The following is a 21,330-nucleotide window of genomic DNA, read 5'->3' as shown; positions in this document are numbered from 1 at the left end:
GCGACAAAAAGCGCAGTGACTATCCTGTGACTTTCGACAGAAGTATGTCTTCTTTATTTTTTTTCTAAGCGGTCATGTCTGCTGTTGCTTGAGTTAGCAACGGAATAACTATGTTTGGTTGGTTTATTGGGTTTCACGTCACAAAGCGACTCAGGCTACGAAGGACGCCGTAGTGGAGGGTTCCCTCCCGGGGTCATTTATTTGACGTCGCACAGTGGGCGGGTCTCGCGTTTCCCTCCATCGAAAAGCGACCGCCACAGCCGTGGTCGAACCCACGTATTTCAAGTTAGCAGCTGAGCACCATAACCACTAGCAATCGCGGCGACTGGGAATAACTATTACATAGTTGAAAGAAACGAGAACCCGTAAAGTTCAGAATGAAAGTGTCTATCTATTTGTAAAGAAGGGTGGTGCGATTGCATCAAGCTTAACGCGGTGCTAGCGGTTTGTAGGGCAAGAATAGGACGATCAAATACAGGGAGACCTGGACGGACATAAAGGGATGTATCCGGCAGACATAACGGATGATAAAGTAACGTCATTTTTACAATCCATAACGTGAGCACAAGCAAGAAAATAGGCTTAAGGATGGGCTGGAGCAAAACAGCAGCTAGCAAAGACGTAGCGCTGTTGTCAACAGTATCAAAAGTTGGACTAGAATCATGCGATTCCAAGCAGAAGTTTCAGTTCCGCGTCTTTATTTATGCATTGCCAGGTTGCGTGCATATCTGGTGACGTTCTTATATGCGGGCCAGGAGAGAAGTTCGAGTTGAGAATGCAAGAAAGAGTGCACGTCCTTAATAAGCCATTCGAGGAAACAGTTATGCATTAGAAGTTGTTCCGTGTCCCTGATCAAGGCCTTGGTTTGGGGTGCACGTACAGATAGTGTAACTCTACTTTCCAAATTCTGGTGTTATATTTGTCCGCCAGGATCGCGATATGAGCCAGCAGTTCAGTGCATCATTTTATATAAGTAACGGGTTTTCACGGTCAGAACGCTTTCTTAGATAGATCTCCGCGTGAGACCGCACACTGAAGCTCTCGTCAGAGTCGGTACAACAAACGCCGACGAATGTGTTTCAGATGCACATGCAATACTATGGCGTTCCTTCTTATTTTCTTTTTCTGAGAAATATAGGGACCATTGCAGCGGGCTTGTGATCACTCAGAATTTTCCTGTCCTCTTCTTTGGGTAACCAAGGGGGCTTTGCTGCACCGACCACATACCAACAAATACTGTTCATTCCTTGTTGTGCATTAGTACGCCGAAAAGGTTTAGTAACGTCCCAGTAAAAAAAGTTAAGATGTAGAAGCTGACACGGCAGGCAGATATGTTAATAAATGCTGACAGTATACCAAGGAAGGTCGGGCAGGCTGAGCCTTGTTCAACTGACTTCTCTATAAAGGCGAGTATTGAAGTTTACCGGGTTGCTTTGTTCCCGCGTAATGAAGCGATAAGGGCGAATTGCAAAAAAAAAAAAAATCCTTTTGTGAGGTCGTCGCGTGACTGGTCAGAGTTCAGAATCGAAGAAATCGGAACAACCAATGGGACAAAGCCGACTTGATAGCCAGTGAGAAAGCTTGGCGTGCAATCAGGAGCTGCGACCAGCTGAGGGAAGTTTCGCGCATGCGTGTCAGAGACTCTTTGAGGATGCCTGAAGGGGCTGTAGTACGTTTTTCGTCGTCTAAGATGGCAGCTTGTTGTCCACGCCACTTCCAGCGCAGAAGTATAGCGCCAGGTCTTGTTCTGCGCTTTGTGTTACAATTCAGCCTTGCAACTTGCCTACGAGTCGGTGACATAATATGAAATCGATGGTGGCACTCGTAATCGCTTGCGATTTTCTACCCGTCGTCACCGTCACATTGCTGTTTTTCTTGAGCAGTTAACTTCTGCTTCGGGGAGGCCGCAAGGAGGAAATTGTGAACGTATTGAAAGAGCGCTGATTGTCCGTACAAAAACGACGAGGACAACTGCCCTGGGCTGCATAGATCGTTTTGCACTGCACCTTGCTTTTTGTTGGGAATATCTGCGCAATTCTATCCTGCTATTTTTTTGCCCGCAACAGAATCCTGGCTCAGGACACGACCGCAACTCTTGCAACACAGGAATTACAAACCTTATCCGCATGTTTATTTCAGTCAAAGATGTTCTGACAATCGAAACCGTGAAGTGCACTCTACGTCGGAGAGTGTGACAAAATTTCATTAGGCTGACGAACGCGACTCGCTGTCCCCGACCAGGAAGAATGACAGCGAAAGCAAAGGAAAATGCGCCGTCTTTTCACGCAGTGTTTCTTCGTAAGAGAAACCTCGTAAACACCTTTCCTAATCACCGAAGAAACATACGCTATCGTGATACTGCGTCATCGTCGACGTGAAATCTCGCAAAGTAAGATCCGCATCTCGTTCGCAGTAAGTGTGATGCAGCGCGCTGCCAACGAAGAAACAACGAACTCTGCCGATAGCGCTCTTCCCGATCACGCTCGACCTTTCCTGGTTCGGCCGTCAGGCACGACGCCAAGCCACGACCTTTATCCACCACCACTTCCTCGCCGCCGCCCCGCGCTACTGCGGCGCGCATATCCGAAGAGCGCGTCCCTTCGAAAGCATGCGCCGCTTTCACTCGGAGGCAGACAACACGTGCTTCTGCTTCTTCTTCTTCCCTCGGCGGAGAAAGCGCTGCTGTCCCTTCTACTTCCTGATAGCGGCGGGTCAAGTAGCGAGAAACCAGGGGCGGAACGAAAACCGGACGAAGAAAAAAAAAACAACAACGCCGATCAGCGTCCGGTCATCGCCGACGCGGAAGTTGGCGGAAGTGGAAGGGAGCTGCCCCACTTGGCGTCTTCGCGATTACGTGAGCGCGACGCCGGCATAGCTCGCTCGCGTAACGTCCACGTAATACCGGCCGCCGGCGTCGGGCATGCCGGCGAGAGCTGTGAGGAGGGAAATTGAGCGTCGAGCGCGAAGGGAGGGCGCGTGTTCCTCAGTGGTCCATCGGCGCGAGGGAAAGGTGAGCGGAGGAAGAGAGAGTTTGTAGAGGGAGAGAGAACTGGCGCTTGTGACCGCCGTTCGGGAAAACGAAAAGCAAGAAAGCGAACGGCGAGCCGGTGGACGCACGAGTCAAGATCATGGCGAAAGGAAGGAAGTGCGCCTGCAGAGCGGACAATGAGCGCTGCTGCGGTGCGGCGGCGGCCCAACACCTTGAACTTGAGCGGCGCTTGGAATGACGCTGGAGCCGATCGTTGTTGCCAGACTCCGTGTTTGCACAACAGTGTTGGGGGTCCGTCTTAATGGCTGCTGCATTTGCAGTGCGTGCACGGTCGTTTCTGTTAGACAGAGCTGTCGAGAAGGCTCCATTGCTGTGCCTCGGCATACTCCTAAACGGGAGCTCGAGGGGGGTGAGAATAACAAGATGCGGATTGTCCAACTCATCAGGAAACGAAACTGCTGTGTTGGCACCGGCGTTTTATCAAATCCCTGTAACGGCTGAAGTTCTTTTTATGCTGGCTGGTATTTTAATAAAAAAAGTTCGGCTTCATGCTCGCCTTCATGTCTGGCCTCATGTTCGCCTTCATTTTCGGCATCAAGGTTCGCGTGCTTTCCTAACGACGTTGGCATGAATTTGCCGAGAATGGGAGCTAAAAATATTGCATGGATAAAAAACTCCTGTAGCGATAGTTTGATCCACTTCAAAAAACTCCGAGCGGCAGATAGTTGGAGTTGTTCAGTGAGACTGCGCTGCGCATTGCTCAGGTGGAGGACCATTGCCCGCGCCAACACACGCGTGCAAATTACGTGGGTAATTTTCGTGCCTACCAGAAGCATTCTTCGAATTCTACCGTCATTTGGGAGCTCGCTGTTGGACGGCGGATGTATCGAAAGTATATCGAAAGAACGAGGCGAGGCCGCGGTGTAGAGCTCAGACAGAGGGCGTGTATTTCCGTCCAAAGCATATGGTCCATAGTCATTGTCCGCGTGCCCTCTTTATTATAAAAGTGTGCTAGTCCCTCTCACGCACGAAGAGTGAGGTCAGTCACGAGGAGTACCACTAACCCTGCATAGTACATCTTTTTTTTTTTGGCTTGGAGGCGATAATCGAGACTCCGTCTGGTGGCTTCAGTACTATTCTGCTGCACCGGGTTTGGCATTCTTCACTTCTGTCAGGTGAACACCCTCGCTTCTATACTTATCGAGGTTCTGGTAAATATGACCGTACAGTGGAGCTTTGTTTCGGAGGCCTCCATGGTAAGGCACTATTAACCCTTGCCTCGTCATAGTGACAAAGTCATCATTCCAATGGCCAAATCACTTAAATCCGTTCATGGCAGTGCCTATCAACTCGCAGAAACGCTGTGCGTTTCAGAGCACGTTTCTATTACTGACCGCGTCAACTCAGAAAAACGCAATAACATCAGCGTGAGGCGGGACACATACTTCTGTTGCTTGTAATAAAAACGAATCTACGTTTTCTGCTACTGTTGTTTTTTTTCCCACAAATGTTACAGATTGCGTCCGCATTCGCTCGGATCTAGAACATTATAAGTATTGTTCCAAATCCGGGCGCCTGCGTGTGTAGTTATGTGATTTTCTCCAGATCAGGATCGACCGAAAATGTCGGATATTTTCAGTTGGGCAATCTCCTTGCCCTGCGCTTGCTTCTCGGTGGTTCATTTATCCGTAATTTTTCCTGGATGGTCACCTCGCATATCGTCCGCAATCTTTTCAAGAGCATTTACTTGACCACTCTTTTCTTATTGACTGTAAGCGCCTGCGAATTCGGAGCGGCCAACCTATACATATTAAAATGTCATCACGTATCTTTTTGGCAGTCTACTCTTCTACATATTTTCTTTCCTGCTCTAATGCTCGGTATTCACAGGCAGCCATGGCCGAAGGTTCAGCCAGATTGTCATACAGAGGCAAAAAAAGCTACTTCTAAGAGTTGATAAAAATATTTTATTGCTACTTCCGCTTCAATGTGCTTTTTGCTTTAGCCTCTTTATGAAGATCGCCAACGAATACGCAAGTAGGAAAGAAATAGGAAAACAACCTGATGACCTCACTGTAAACAGAAGCGATAAGAAAGCGTGACGCTCTTGGAGAACGGGAGCGAGCGTCCTCCCCTGCGTTAATATGAGCACGGACGCCGAGGATGGGAGTCAGATCACGCGAGTCGCGCACGACTTAGCGCGCTTTGTATGCGCTATGTGTATTTTGTTCGCTCTCGGGGAACACAGAGACGCGGAGTGATTCTTCGGAGACTCGCATTCACGGCGTTGGGTGTCTGTGGGCTGGTAATGCATTCTACGCGAGGAGCGGATAGCGTTGGAACTGTCTTACCAAGTTTCTGCGCGTATATTCCAACAAATATGATGAGCGGAGACGATATTTACCCGTTTGCTTAGTCAACAGCAATTACGCAAACTCTGCAGTTCTCCAAATCATCAGAGGTGTTCCCAGGCCAGGTGATTTACATGGTGTGAAACTATGGAGAAGGGTGTCAGCCGGTGTCTCACCAGACTGTCCGCTTGAGACGATGCGCTTTTTCTGATCAGTGGTGACTCGAAGGTCATTGCGATGCGGGTTTAAGCTGCTAAGACAAGTTCGTGGCCGACAAGTTCGCAGGCCGAAATTAATTCGAAGTCTTCATCTCCAGATTTCTTCACATCTCAGCGTGTTTCTTTGGCGCAGTATTAACTCAGCTACCAAATTAGCAGCATTTTTGTATTGCTCAAAAGCGCTGTTTTTTTTTTTATGGAGCGGCATAGCAGTCCAAAGAAAAGACTTGTCAAGAAGGAATGCAAACGGCCCGCATATTTTGAATTATCTGTGGAAAAACTAAAGGCTCACTGGCGGCGCGGGGCGTTATTTCAACAGAAAACAATGTCATATTTCTGCTAAAACTCATCGTTGTGAAATTACTCCGATTCTTAAAGTGGGTCCATTAATTTAAGCACTATCGTTTTTTTTTATTTCATACCTCAAATGCCCATGGTATGGGGCATTACATGAGCGTGCGCGTAATGCTCGATAGACAGCTGGGATCGAAACAACACTTGCAAAGAGATGGTCATGAAAGATCAGACAAGTTAGACAGAGGGAAAAAAACAATCATGCGGTGTTTTTTGTGGGATCCGTGTCGTGAGCTGGCGCGGCAAGTGCTGCAATGACATCTGCTCTTCGTCAACGCATGTTTATTTTTTTTCATACCACGAATGTGCGTGTTTGACAAACGCACTAGAAGTTCACAAGGCGTAATAATCGCACGCGGGAAAAAGCACAATGTCACTGGCAAAAATATGCGCTCAGCCATTTCTCCAATACTCGATTCTCACAACCGCACGGGACACGGTCATGCGGAAGGAAATATCCACCATCTCCGACGCCGAGACCCTGAAGAAGCAGCAGTTGTCTTGAGTAGATATTTCCAGCTGCCGATGGAAACTCCCCGCGTGCTGGAGACAAAGCCGTGCGAACGCCACGCGTTTACGACCAGTTTGCAGGCAGTAAAAGAAAGCCGAGTAACTTGTCCTCAGCTCGTGACTTGGAAGGATCCTTGCTACCGGCTCTGGCAGACAGGGGCTTCGAAAGAGGACGCGGGGAAGACTGACAAGCGTCGAAACAAAGAACGACGCCAGCGTAAAGCGGCTCGCGGTGCAGGCACGCGTGCGAGGCGTACGGAAAAGAGCCCGCGCACCGCCTACTTTGTGTGCCCGGAGATCCGATATCTTTCTTCCGGCAGACGCACTGCACTGCTCGGGGTCAGCCACGCACGCGAGGCGGCTGTCCACCGTTTGTTCCCGTGCTCCCGGAAGCGGAAGTGGTCGTGAACTTTGATACGGCCGCGCAGGGCTGCCCCCGATATGCCCCTCCTCAGTCACCGCCGCAGCACGTGGTTATTGTCGTTCACTCCAGTTTTTCTGTTAGGTTAACGCGTATAAGTACGGCTCACGGCTCACATTGGCCTCATATGGCGGTAGTGAGAATGCTAGGCTTTCAAATAAGTGTGGGGGTATTAGTTGCTCCATTTGCAAGGAGAGACGTTTCTTAAAGTCAGTCGACAGTTAATATCCCTGCAGGGACTTGAGAAAAGCTACAACGTTATATCTCTTCCAGGCCGATTACAGTGTTGTACTAATAACCCGGTATGAGCGCTTTTGCTATCAGGCGGCATACTTATATTGCCTCGTAAAACAAGACCTGGGAAACAGCTCAGGCTGCCTGAAGTGTCGATGTGAAGCACTCAGCGAGTTTTGCCACCCACCACGACAAGAAGGAAGTGCATGTGCTTTCAAAAATTATGTACGTTGCAGATGCGCTAAAACTCATCGTAGTGAAATTAAGATGAATTTGGCGTAGAATGAACTGAAAATTACGAGTCATGTAGCAACGGTGATACTGTAAGCGAGATTCAGTGAGCGAGACTATATTGGGATGTAACCTATCTCGTTTAGTTTTTTCGTTGGCACTCCGACACTGAATTTCAGTTATGCTTATGTCTGACTGCAAGAAAATGACAAAACGCAGCCACGGCCGATGGCCGCATCGCTATATGGCGGTTATTTCGAGATGTAGAATAAGGTTACGTTTGCGACGTGGGGTTGGTCTAGCAAATTGTAAAAAGTCGAGCACCGACACAACGCTTTTCCACAAGCTCCATTTCTGTTTTCCTCTTGCCCATACCACGCAGCACGGCATGTCACCCCACTTTGACAAAGCAGTACGCGTGGACATATTCTCGTACAAAAATCCTCGCAGTAAATTTAGATAGCGTAACCCATTCTTCGTGCTTCAGATTGCACGTACCTACTTTCCGTGTACTATTCGAACCACCTTAATTTTAGTTCACTGGTTTGCCAGAGGGTGAAATGTTACAATGCGTTGGCTCCGTGGGGGGGGGACCACCCTTTCCTTCTCTTTTGTGCGCATACTGGGGAAACTGTACAAAGAGGCAGAACAATCGAGCCACGTTAATTGCACCGCTCAGTTCCACGCGCACTCTCGTGCGCAGTCGAGCAAGCCGTGACCGGAGCCGCGTGACGGTGGCTGCCCGTCTTTTCCTTGCGCCGAGAGCGGCTTCCAGGGGGATCGCTGCACTGCGAGTCGGGTGCGTGCATGCACGCTGTGACGCGGGTTACAGCGACCATATGGTGGTTTCTCCCAGACAGGAACACGAAGCGGAATACGCATGCGGTGCTCCGTGCAGTGTCGGTGAGTGGTGATGCGGTGTGACAGCTTCGGGGCGCGCCTTGTACACGTGGGAAAGTGAAATGCGAGCATTGCTAACAGAACGGAGAGTTTTCGGTGCTACTGTCTACGTTCTGACGAGCTTACTGGTTCATACTGAGCTCTTCAGCGTTATTTTACTCGGTCGCCTGTAGGTTACGCAAGGCAAGACATTAGGCCGGTTGCCCTGTTTCTACGGCAAAAAAAAGTTCTGTGTACGTATATTTTCTTGTTTTCTTTTTCGTTCATTAAAAACAGGAATAATGTTTATTCGCAACACGGTTAAAGCGACATCTCCTTGTTGACCAGACTCAGTAGTTACGCACCTCGTTCAGCTATGTTTTCGCAGTACTTAGGTGGCTCCTTTTTGCCGCCAATAATTGCATGAAGTGGATCTGGGTGCACATATTTAAATGACCGATCTTTCCTGCACGCACGTGAGAGAATCGAATCGAACATAGATTTACCAACAAAAGTAGGTGCCAATCGTTCACGCAACTCCAAGCAATTGTAGCTGCAAACCCCAGTTGGCAGGAGCCTGGTGCCTGCGGATGCACGATATCATCAACCGCCGAAGGCAAACATGTGGAAGTTAAAAGGCCGACGCGGTCCAAGGGACCAGATCCGCCTAGCGTGCGGCGAGGCTTTTTTCACCTGAATGTCGCGGCAGCTTGTATTCGTGAAATCTTGATTTGCGTTCTAAATATCGGTGTGAGTAGCATCGAGAAGCAGAAACACTGCAAGCAGAAAACATAGGCGCAGCAAAGTCTGACACCCTCGTACGATTGCACATCTAAATGTCATCTTCCTGCCGAAAGCGTTCCACAATTTAGATGCGCCAGTTCATCGACATGGTGAGAAGACAAGGCGGGCACAGAGCGGAACGAAGTATACATAATGCTACCGCGGCTCGATCAAGTGTGTGCGTGCGCGCGCATGCAGGACACACCCGAATGCACTCGTTGTTGTTTGCCAAGCAGCCACTGCGCGTAAACACTTCGCCAACTGAATCATCCCAGCTCGCAGCCAGCGGGCGTGCTTGCAGTAAGCGCGAGACTGAACACCCGGAAGCACGTTGACGTGCAAGGCGTTCCCCTGTCTCTCCGCCGGCGGTTGAGCGCTTCAATTGCTGCGCCGATTGCCTCCGTGCCTTGCGACTGCGGGCACAAAGACGATGAGCTGGAGCACACACGCGATGAGCTGTCAGTCCATTTTTCCTCCGACGATTACAGTTTGCAGGTCGCAGAACGGGGGTTAGGCGTGTTTGGAAAGTTGTCCATTGTTATCCCTGTGGCCGGCGTCTGAGGCTAAGTGAATGTGTGCCCCGCGGAGAGATGTCCGCGCGTTCCTATGCGCCTTCACATCTCTCTCGGTATACACCTTCTTTGTAGTACATAAAAGGTCAAATAAGTACAGGAGGGTGCATTTTGTTTTTGCTTTTACGTTGAGCTGTAGGTGTGTGCCTCATGGGCCGCTCTTCTATGATTTCGTTCGCCCTGTTTTTTCCTGCCAAGACAAACGAACTAGCTTGTTCTCCCGTCAAGGAAGTTGTGGGCGTGTTTAACGGAAAACCAGAGCAGCAAACAAAATGAGATTTGCGCTTGAAGCTGTAAGGGAAGGCGGTCAGTTTGCACCAAACACGAAAGGTCTCAGTTGTATAAACTATCGGGATGGCAAACCATTCTGGCCGCTGTTTTTTTTTTTTTCAATGCTGTTGTCTACTTCCGTCTTTAGCTGATTGAACTCTAACAGGGTCACGATGTTATCGTTCACTGCATGGTCTCGTTTGTGGAACTGCCAGTTACATTGGCGCTTGTCGCTCATCTTGACCTGCGAACAGAATAGACAACTGGTAGCTGAATGGGATGGGATAAATATTCCAGTGACTGAAATCAAATCTCATTTGCTCGTTCATAGAATTGTACCTTTTATTTCTGAATGCCAGCATAAGGAGTGCACTCGTATTAGGTGAATGTCATTCTCAGTGATGTGACGAAAATAAATGAATGCCGTGGAAGACAGTAGTAAAATATATCACTTATCTGCAATGCGATAATGAGTATGAGCTCCTGGTTGCAGCACTATAATTATTCCCTCCGTCACCAAAGCGCCACTGAATGAAACAAGCCTGGTAGCTCTGATGACGTGGTCGCCATTATTCCGTGGATGGTAAAATGTACAGTATGTGTCATACTAAGAGGGAACACGGCAACGCGTTGCCACCGCTCAACACGAAACGCTGCCGAGGAGGTCCGGCAAGAATGGGTGACACCAGGTACATCCACGGAAAGATTTGCCGACCGTGCTCAACTGAGCATGCGCCTTTGCTACTACCGATTCCCGCCAGCAGTCGGCAGGAGCGCTTCACGTAGCGCGGCGGCCACGCGTTGCCGTGTTCCCTCTAAGTATGACACATACTGTATTTCGACACTAAGTGGTGGCTTGATTACGTGTCCAACCATAAGTCGTAAGATTAAAGTGGTGCAACTCGTCGGCCATGTTTTGCATTGTTCCCGTCCTGCCTTTTACCCGAGTGGTTTCGTCAATTTGCTGATACAATCACGCAATGTTGAATGCTCACGGAAACCTTCCCACGCGACGGGACTCCTCTGTGCTAAAGTCATCTGGCCTTGGACCGGAAACCTTTATTCCGCCCAGCAGGGTTATACAATACAAGAGCTGCGGAAAATTAACCGGAAAGCCGAAGGCGGCGCGCAGGAAGGGAGCATCGAATACAGCAAAATAAATAAATAAATAAAAACGGCCTGCGTGCCTCAGAAAAACACAACACAGGTTCGCTGCTTTCGAAGCAGTTACCTCATCCTGTAAGTAAGGCGTCATGATCTAGAGAGATGAAGAGATAGCGGTTTGCGGCCGGTTTCTTCCGCGGAACGAGCCTTGACCCCTGCGGCCGAGCTCTTCTCACGCGCATCGCGTTGTGTAGCTCCTGTCTTGCCAGCGCTAGGTGCGGTCGGTTCTTGCGATGAGACACGCTTGCTTGGCTAACAAGCAACCGGTTCGATTTGCCGAGTGTTGCCACTAGGCGCGTACGGGCCACGTATCTTCATGGCACCGGTCTATTGGAAGGAATTTCGAAACATCATAACGGTATTGCGCTGGTCCGAGCGCCAAGCAAAGAAGAGAGCATTACGGCGAGCGTGGTCCCGCAGTGCAGTCACGTGGGAAAGCTGCGGTCTGTACATGTTTTTCTTTTTTTTTTGATCGCGTGGACGGGTAAAATGTTGCAGGCTGATCCGGTTTATCTCACGTGACACACACGCGAAGTTGCGACAGGACCGCAGCCTGCCATGTTGTGCCGCAATTAATGGAGCGAAAAGTGTTACAAGGCCTCTGTTGAGAGGCAGAGAAATTTGCTTGAGCGAATGGAAACAAAACGCGAATGTTCGCGAGATTAACCTCTGTGGGAAAGTGCGCCAATTATTCACGCAAGCCGAGCCCAAGGAAAGATGCTTGAATGATTTGACAGACAAGAGGTGGCGTAAGACGCAGGCGAATAACGCAACTCAGTTGCGTGTGTACAGATACCGATGACGCAAAGAGTATATCATACACGCAAGTTTGTTCATACGTAGCCGCGCAATCCCGAGCACGCAATACGTTATTTATTGAAGGAATCCGCGACTTCCACCGCAGCAGCTGTCAGCTTCATTGTTTGGTTCAGGTGGCTGCAGGCAATTAATGTTTACTTTTTTACGGTAATTGCATCGGCCTCTCAAGACATATACTATCACTGGCACGAGCCATCGAGAACATAGGCTATGTGTCGTAACGAATACAGAATGTGGTGTGCATTGCTCCTGAGGCATGTTTTCCATTGGGAAAATTAAGCTCACGTCTATTGTCCCGCCTTTTGTGTCATTTGTATAGCATGCTTCCTGGATATTAAATATCTCTTGTAAGAAACCTAATGACCCATACATTCATGCTGCGATGAAATTTGAAATAGAAACAAAATTAAATTCACTGTCTTCAATAATATGAAAGATAGGTGTAATTTTTTTTTTGTTTTTTGGCCCCGTTAAGTTGCGACAATATCTTACTTCTTGTCCTCCTATTATAAAACATTTTATGTTTACATAAATCACACTAACATTGTCGTTGTTCTACAATTTCCCTCCCGATATGGCTTGTGCGTGCACTAGTTCATGTGAGGCACATATATGCAAGTATACTCACTGAAGGATTAGATCATCAATGTAGACCATGGCTGCCCATTTCCGAAACACGCAACACTATCAGCTGAGTCTTATGCTCCTTAGTATTGTGCTCTTGACGCACTTCTACTAGCCGAAAACAACTGTTATTTTATGATTATGCCTCTTCGCGGCAATAGATTGCTCAAAACAGAGACCTTTCCTTTCGACAGCAAGCGATAGAAACGTCGATTTATTGGTTCTAAACTGAATTTGGCGACGACCATTCTAATTTTTTAATGGCGTAAGGCTAAATCCTTTCCTAGCAGTAGGCCTCTGAGAAAGTCGAGTACCGGGTACACAATGGAAAACCGCTGGGCACACGAATACTATCCCGCAGCCTCCCAATATGAGACGGATGTTCCAATCAGTCACCGCTGTTGGAAATCATAAATTGGTTGTTGGGGAAAGGAAATGGCGCAGTATCTGTCTCGCGTCTCGGCGGACACCTGAACTGCGCCGTAAGGGGACGGGAGGGTTATTTAAGCACGGATAATGAGGATGGGGTACCTTTTGATCTCATAATGCTCTTGGGCCTCCACTGTATATGGCGCTCCAGAATGGCAGGCTATTATTGTGATAAAGACGCACGACCTGCCCGAATTTATTTTCGGGAAAGAATGGACTGCTTTCTTGCCATCCAGAAAGCCGCTGCGGAGCCTCCCGAGTGGCCTGAGAGACTAGAGCCGCTCTGTATGCTACGTGAATTTTAATATGACGAAGCCAGACTCATGCTGGCTGACCACGACAGTGCCGTATGTACATAGCGTTTTGTGTGTTTTTTCCTGAGTGTTGTTTGGTTAAATGTTATGGGCCAAAGCCAGGCACTAAAGAAAGTAAGAGAAGAGATAAAGGAGGGAGTGAAAGAAGAAAGGAAGAAAGAGGTGCCGTAGTTGAGGGCTCCGGAATAATTTCGACCACTTGGGGATCTTTAACGTGCACTGGCATCGCACAGCACAAGGGCGCCTTTGCGTTTCGCCTCCATCAAAACGCGGCCGCCTCGGTCGGGTTCGAACCCGGGTACTCCGGATCAGTATCTGAGCGCCCTAACGACAGAGTTGTTTCATGATTTATGGGGTTTAACGTCCCAAAGCGACTAGGGCTATGAGCGACGCCGTAGTGAAGGGTTTCGCAGAGAGAAACCACCTGGGGTTCTTTAACGTGCACCGCCATTGCACAGTAAATAACCCCTGTTGTGTCTAACAGTATTTCTGCAGACAAAAATAGTTCCCCTTGGAACGTGAACAATATCGTGCGAGTGAATGGATTGGGCGATATGGGTTTGTACCGATGTAGACAACTGGAAACACAGTGAAGGCACGTCGCGGCTTTTTTTGTGACAACTGTTTTGTGCATTCATTCTTTTGTTGCTTCTCTATTAGTAGCTGCAGGATGTACAACAAGGCTGAGATATGAAAAGTAATCCACAGCTCAGGAAACTCAGTCGAAGCCTCCGGTATTAGATGCTTCGCTAAATAATGGGTTAGAGGTTGGTGATGGGTGAAGGCCTTTGGGCGGGTGGGTGTGAGTGTGTGGATGGTGAGTGGAGGCTTCGGGGGACACAGACAACGGCGTTTCCGCCGAATAGGGCTATACTTCTGACGCAGTAAAACTAAAGCAAGGGGGAGGGGGGGGGGGGGGTGGCGCACAAAATGTGGGTCCTGGTTTCTTTATCATATGTGCACCAATTATCTCCCCTGACCTACGACATATTTCGCCGGTAATCTCGAACCCATTTGCTGCCGCAGTTCTCCGTCTGCCCTGCATGAACTTCCGTCACTGTAAACTTTACTCAGAGAACTTTGTGAAGGTGGCGTGCCGGCTATGGCCTGCAGGAAGTGCGAGCACCTGCACCGTGCACTGACTTTGGATCGCGTACTTTGCATTGTTTTCCGGCAACAATGAGAACAGGAGAGAAAGGGTGCAGATAAAGCGGGGAACAGGGCTGGTTGTATATTTCGGCTTGCCATCGTGGTGGCGTATCGCGTATCTAAACGTTCTCGACTGACCCACTGGCACGACTGCAAAATGACGCGTGCCCCCAAAGCTGTGGCGAGTGCACCACCCATGGGAATCCGCCGCTGAAGAAAGGCGTGGTCTGGAATAGTCATGAGGTCGACTGATTCATCTGCGTCCGTAGCACTTAGCTTACGACGTACGCAGTTCAAGCATGTGCGCTTCGCTAAAACCAGTTACATTGTCTCTTCCTTCTTCCTTGTCTTGAGTATGTCCCTGTGCTTTGTGGTTTTTTCGTGCCTTTTACCTAAGCTTGGTGCTATTGCCTTTAGAACAATTTCCAGCGACAAAGTAATTCTAAAACCATGTTAGGAAAAGCTATACATATTTTTTTACCCTTTTCGTATACAGGCAGTTCTGATCGAAAGTTCTTACACCACTGTGTTTCCTCGCTGGCTGTGCGCTGTATATGGTATTTTGCCCTCAGTGTACAAATTTTAAAGAGGGTGAAGAGGGCCCTCGTCCTCACCTGCGACGACCCTTTCTACTTCCGTTATAATAGCCGGCTCCTCATGAGTTTCAGCTGCAGCCTTTTTTTTTATTTATCTGAGAGAACAACACCACCCAGACTGTTTCGCGTGCAGTGTTGATCTCTTTTTTATATTTGGATGATGTTAAAAGACTGTTCGGACACCATTTCACTGCGCTTTAGACTGCGCGCTTCCTAGCTATGGTTTAGTCCGAAATATAAAATCAACATTTTTTCTTCCCGATATTCAATCATGGTCGATGTCTCGTTTCCGCCTCCTCGCTCTAACTGATGTGAGCATAATGGCGCGCCAAGAACGCTCAATTCCGAGGACGTACCATTTACACGTCAGTCGTGCGTTGGTAATTCATTCCAGTCATTCTACTCAATAAATCATGCCGCCAAATGAATTAAAACGTCAGACTTCCCTACTTCATTGGTTGCGGAAATCCGTGCGCAAAGCATGAGTATAGATTGAAGAAGCGTAGCGAGCCGCCGCGGTGGCTGAGTGGTTATGGCGCTCGGCTGCTGGCCCGAAAGACGCGGGTTCGATCCCGGCCGCGGCGGTCGAATTTCGATCGAGGCGAAATTCTAGAGGCCCGTGTGCTGTGCGATGTCACTGCACGTTAAAGAACCCCAGGTGGTCGAAATTTCCGGAGCCCTTCACTACGGCGTCCCTCATAGCCTGAGTTGCTTTGGGACGTTTAACCCCCATAATCCAAACCGAAGAAGCGTAGCTTCTTGATCCATTTAGGACATTGTTACGCAAAAAAAAAAAAGCCAACAGGATAGGGCGCGTTCGTCCTGTCTATTCCTTCTTCTTGTGAACGCGCCCTTTTATGCTGATTTTTTCGCCCAGTAACAAAGCGTATAAAAGACGCAAAAAACGATGCCAGACAAAAAAAAATTGTTCTCTGTTCTTTCTCAGACCGGTGCCATGATAATCACTTGCACAAATGCACTCAGTTCTTTTAGATCGCGAAGCGGCCTTAGACCGTCGAGTTTTCTAAGGTCATTTTTTAACCACACTGCGAAATCAACGTGCCTCAGCCACTTTATTTACCGCGCTAATGCCATGTGCACCGTTGTGGCCAATATCGGTCCACCTTTCGCGTGTGTCTCTCAGACGTTTCGCAAGCTACTTGTGCTTGCATCGGCCTGTGCGGTCTACCGCGTCGTCTTCGTGTCCTTGACCAGTCCAGACCCGAGGCAGTCGGTCGGCCAAGCTGCCCCCTTTGCCTGTGTTCACTCCGACTTTCCATCGCTTCAGGCTGTGCGAAGCAGACGCATTGATTGCGTGTCTGCGACATCTGGCGCAAGGCCGCAGCGGGCCGCATTCCGGCAACTCCAATAGAAATTGAAATACATTGCGACATTACGCAGGGCAAACAATTGCGTTCACCGATCGCCTATCTCCTTGCACGAGAGAGTAGAAGTAGCCTGAGTGTGTACACCCAAATATCTCTGCTCGCTCTGTTACCCGTTCTGAACTGTACCGGAATGAAAGGCAGAGGGTTGTCCGTTTTGTGTAGTGCATGGCGAATCTGGAATCAGATATGCTTGATGTAAGACAGACGGGTGAGGGATGATTAGCATAATGTGAGGGTCTAGCTCATGGCAATGTAACGCACGCTTTCTACCGCGACACTAATGACTACCGTATCTAAGTGATGCAAGAAACCTGGATTTCTGCATAAACAGAGGCTCCGTAGGCAGACGACGGCTCACAGTAAGCGCTGCGAACGTCGCAGATATAAAAATGTTAAGGGAAACAGGTGTTTTCTTGTTTCAAGACGAGAATACTGACAAATGGTCGGCTGTTATTTGTGTGCGTGCGTGTGCATGTGTGTATGTCTGTGTGCACGCGTGCCTGGGGGCGCACACATATAAACCAGGTGAACGTGTTTTGTTTAGTTCGCGACAGTTTGGGTGCAGCTAATTTATTATAGATAAGTTTGAGGTTATACCGTCTAAGTTTGAGGTTATACCATCTGCCTTGTAAATTTATTTATTTATTTATTTATTTATTTATTTATTTATTTATTTGCAATATTGTGAGTCTTATTGCAATACCATAGGAGGGGCAATTAGTACACTGCAAACAGAGAAAAATAAAAACATGTACATATTCTTCAAGGGCAGTACACATGATCTAAAATTACAGGTACGCAAAAGAGACAAACTGGCCGTGGCAAAAAGATATATCTAAGCATGTCATCGACAATGGCAGGACTAATTTTACAATGCACTCAACATCGCATACATGTCAAAATTGTGAAAATCCTCTTATCAAGAGTTAGCAGTGCATTAATCAAATTGTGCGTTCATTAAATTCTCCATCTGTGACGCGAAAGATGTTTACTAATTTAACTTGTTTCACATTTCAACCCATGCCGCATTTCCGCTCCTAGCAGTACTACATTCTTGAGCAGGTGAAAAGTTGGCTTTTGTTCTGGATTTTGTGTTCGTGTACGACTCAGTCGAACTTCAGAAGATTGTCCTATTTTGGACCGACACTGCTCAGGAGGGGGCACATAAATTACGTAAGCCTGCTTAAATCACAAGCATCCGTATAATGGAAACTAATCATTAAGAAATATTTCGAAGCTCTTATCAAAACTGCGCACTCCGTCATGCAATAGTGGACTCGTAAAGCGCCTGAAGCTTCTGCGAGCTTTTTTTTTTTTACATACACGCTTTTATCGAATGTGCACTTTAGTCTGGTACTTACTTACTGGGCAAGTTTTCTCATAAAATCTCTCTTGCGCATTTTACGGAAAAAAAAAACTGAATTCAGTTCAATTTTAGCAGCATGAAAGCAATAAACTACAGCAAGTGCAATAAAGAACATGCAATCCCCGGGTGTTGACAAGAAGAAACACTTCACTTCATTTTCTATTAAGCTTTCGCAAGTTATTAATATTCTCAGGTTACAATAACTGATAAAAATAGCTAAAGGAGAGATAAACAGGCAGCTCATAGCTTCAGTGGGAAAGATTCAGTGTCTCCAAAAGGCGAAACGGAGAGCAGACGACTGACTGAATAGTTTTCCCCCATGCGTTAGGCTAAGTGGCATCGTTCACCCTGACATTTCTCTAGCCCTTGGTCGTGTGTCCTCAGAATGAGACAAGCAATGTAGCGCGAAAGCAAAACAGCGACGGGTGCCAAAAATGGCTTTTCGATTCCATTTATAAAGCAGGGGTAGGTCTGCAGCCGCACTTACTTCATGTGTTCGAATACGCTTAACATGGTCGACAACCGCATACAGGAACTAATCCACGAGCCAAAATTTTTGTGTGCATGGCTACCTTCGGTGCAGCGACGTACACGGGGCAGAAGTTGAAAAAGGAGCAGGAAAGGGCGCAGTCTTGGGGGCGCTGCATCAATATAGCGCACACTTAAGTGGAAGGCTGCTATCTGACTCCCAGATCAGACCATGTTACATCGGCGGTTCTCGTTCTCGCCGGCATTTTGATTTTTAGCCCGCCGCTCTACCTTCCGGAAGGGGGTCGAGGCACGCTTCCTTTCCGGCTGCACCTTCTCCTTTCCTTGCACGAATCACAACATCAAATCAAGACGCGTAACTCTCGCCTTTCCTCTCGAGTGCAGAGTGGAAAACGAAAGGCGCGATGCGGACATGGGTGCTGTGCCTGCTGCTCGGACTGGTGTGCCTCATCGCCATCTCCATCGCCACCCTGGTGCTCCAGCTCCCGCCCGAACTCCTGGCTAGTTCTGGGCCTGAAAAGGACTCGGGCCAGGACAGGCCACCGCTGAAGCCAGAGAAGCGCAACGGAGACCTAACCATCCTGGGGCCAGGCAACGACGTCGCGGCAGTGGCCGACGACGCTTCTAGCGACACCGATGGTGACGCAGGGGCACCGCAGTCCCTGCTCGCTCCGCCTAATCCTCTACCGGACGCCTATCTTGTTCCGTCGGCGAGCTCTGCACCGGACACGTCGAACCGAGGAGGCGGCAATAACGACTTGGAGACGAACATCGGAGTCTTGAGCGTGACAGACATTGGCATCGCAGTTGATGTAGAAACCACTACGTCTGCGCTGGCTACGCCCCCACCTCGGCTTCCTGAGCACACTGAGGACGGCCGCCCGCTCGTCCATACCACGACCGGCAGAGTGGCAGGCTACAAAACAGAGGTGCTGGGTCGTAAACTTGACGTCTTTCTTGGCATTCCTTTCGCCACGCCGCCACTGGGAGATCTAAGGTTCAAGAGGCCGCTTCCGGTGCGACCATGGGAGACTATTTTGGACGCCACAAATATGGGTCCGCCATGCTACCACATATCCTTCACGTCCAGCTGGAGTTGGACTGCCAGTAAGAAGCCCGAGAGCGAGGACTGCCTTCATCTGAACGTGTGGACTCCTAACACCGCTGGACACAACGCCACGAAAGGCTCTACAAGACTGAAGCCCATGATCGTCTTTATCTACGGCGGTGGCTTCAACATCGGCTCTACTGACTGGGATTTCTACGACGGCGGTATAATGGCGGCTTACGGTGACGTTGTGGTGGCATCTATGAACTACAGATTAGGGGCGCTGGGTTTCCTTAACGCGGACAGCGAGGATATTCCGGGAAACATGGGGCTGTATGACCAACAGTTGGCTATCCAATGGCTACACGAGAATGCACGGTCTTTTGGTGCTGATCCGGGACACCTAGTGTTGATGGGGGAAAGTGCCGGTGCCGTGTCAGCTGGCTTACATCTCATTTCTCCGATGAGCAGGTCAATGGTGAAGCGCGTTATACTGCAAAGTGGCAGCCCACTGTGGGACACCCCTGACAACACAGCCGACGGAATCAAGAAAGCGACGGAGTTCGCAGAGATCTTCAAGTGCGCCAACTCCACGCACAACTTCCAGGACAAAGCCGAAGCCGACGATGTGGTTCGATGTCTACGTGAAATCGACGCAGGCACGTTATTTAGCACGGCAGAGAAGGCTTTAGGCAAACGAGTTCTCACCTATCATCCCCGGTACGGCGACGACTTTATGCCAATCAACGCGCATGAGGCTCTCCGGAAAGGACTCTTCAAGGATTCAGACGTCCTTCTGGGTGTGAACAAGGACGAAGGCAGCATCTTTGTTGCAAACACACTCCCGTACATATTTCTCAATGGCCTCGCACCGAACATCACCAAGGACGAAGCGGCTTTCTATCTCATATTCTTTTTCCAGTACATCATCCGGACTGGTACCAGAGACATCAGGGACCATTACTTCAAGAACATCAAGGACCGGGACTACCCAAGCGTGCGGAACGCATTCATCGAGGCAATCGGCGATTACCTCCAGATATGCCCCACGATTTACTACGGTGAAGTGTACTCAGAGTTCAACAACAGTGTCTACTTCTACCACTTTACGCACCGGCCCAGCAACAGCTACTGGCCGGAGTGGCTTGGAACGGCACACTTTGATGAGGTGGAGTTTGTGTTTGGTGTGCCTCTTAGGTTCCCCGAGCAGTTCACGGAAGAAGAGGTGACCTTCTCGCGCCAAATTATGGATATATGGCTCACCTTCGCTAAGACTGGGTAAGTACAACGAGGGTAAGGCCTTCAGGTTTTTTTGGAAATAGTATTTACGATGCAATTTGGGATCTGATTAATTTAAATGCGTGTTTCTTTCCGCCTGTAGAGTAATTATGCCGTGTCATTTGCTATACGTATTTCGCACACGGCGCTGATTTTTGTTGTATTTGTAATGCACGCCCACGTTTTGCAGTACCTGGAGGAGAGAGTGATGTAACCACGATCTTTATACACTTTGCTCTCGACGTTTATATATATGTGTGTGTATTACGCCATTTTGTGAGTTTTCATTGGTGTTTTATTAGTCGAATCTTATACTTATGGGAACTGACGACTATTCGGCACGACTAAGCAGCCTTACTGGTTCTGCCCCAAGTATAAGAACACAAGTGCAAGTATAAATTGAATGCGTAATGCAGCTATGCATTATATGTAGCTATTTTTAGGCCACTTCAATTCAGAAATTAACACTTAGCCGCTCTCTTCCTTTCGTATACTTCCGGTGTGCTCCTAAGAGCTTTGTATGTCTCTCTATATGACCTGGAGTAGTACTGACGCACCTGTATACAAAGCTGACGTTTGTCTTTCGTCGCCATCGCAGCGCTAGTTGTGTTTCTTCTGCTCCGGTCTTCGTATTTGCGCTGTTTGCCTTTCAGTATCGCTAAGATATTAAGGTGAATGCTATTACAGCAATTGACGGGAATCTGGATCAATTGCTCGCTGAAAGAAAAAGCATATCATGTAAACGGAAACCTACTACAAGCCTGCTTTGGCGTATTAAAGGAAAGGCATCAAGAAACGCACAGAAAATGTTGATAGAATATTCAAGATAAACACATTTGTGTACGATAAGAAAC

At 48.5% G+C, this 21,330-nt stretch overlaps 1 protein-coding gene across 2 annotated transcripts in view; it reads left to right on the top strand.

Annotated features, from left to right (window-relative positions):
* The window catches only part of LOC144136451 (acetylcholinesterase-1-like), a 49,589-nt gene that overhangs the window by 13,789 nt on the left and 14,470 nt on the right, over positions 1-21,330 (top strand). For both annotated transcript variants that reach the window (XM_077668785.1, XM_077668784.1), the window contains exon 2: positions 18,535-20,476. In XM_077668785.1, the coding sequence (XP_077524911.1) occupies positions 18,555-20,476 (1,922 nt within the window). In that variant the 5' untranslated portion in view covers positions 18,535-18,554. The remainder of the gene's footprint in view (positions 1-18,534; positions 20,477-21,330) is intronic.

Source organism: Amblyomma americanum, chromosome 6 (assembly GCF_052857255.1).
Source record: "Amblyomma americanum isolate KBUSLIRL-KWMA chromosome 6, ASM5285725v1, whole genome shotgun sequence".
In the NCBI taxonomy this organism is placed as follows: domain Eukaryota; kingdom Metazoa; phylum Arthropoda; class Arachnida; order Ixodida; family Ixodidae; genus Amblyomma; species Amblyomma americanum.
The sequence above is the reverse complement of the archived record's forward strand: the minus strand, read 5'-3'. Positions and strand labels throughout refer to the sequence as shown.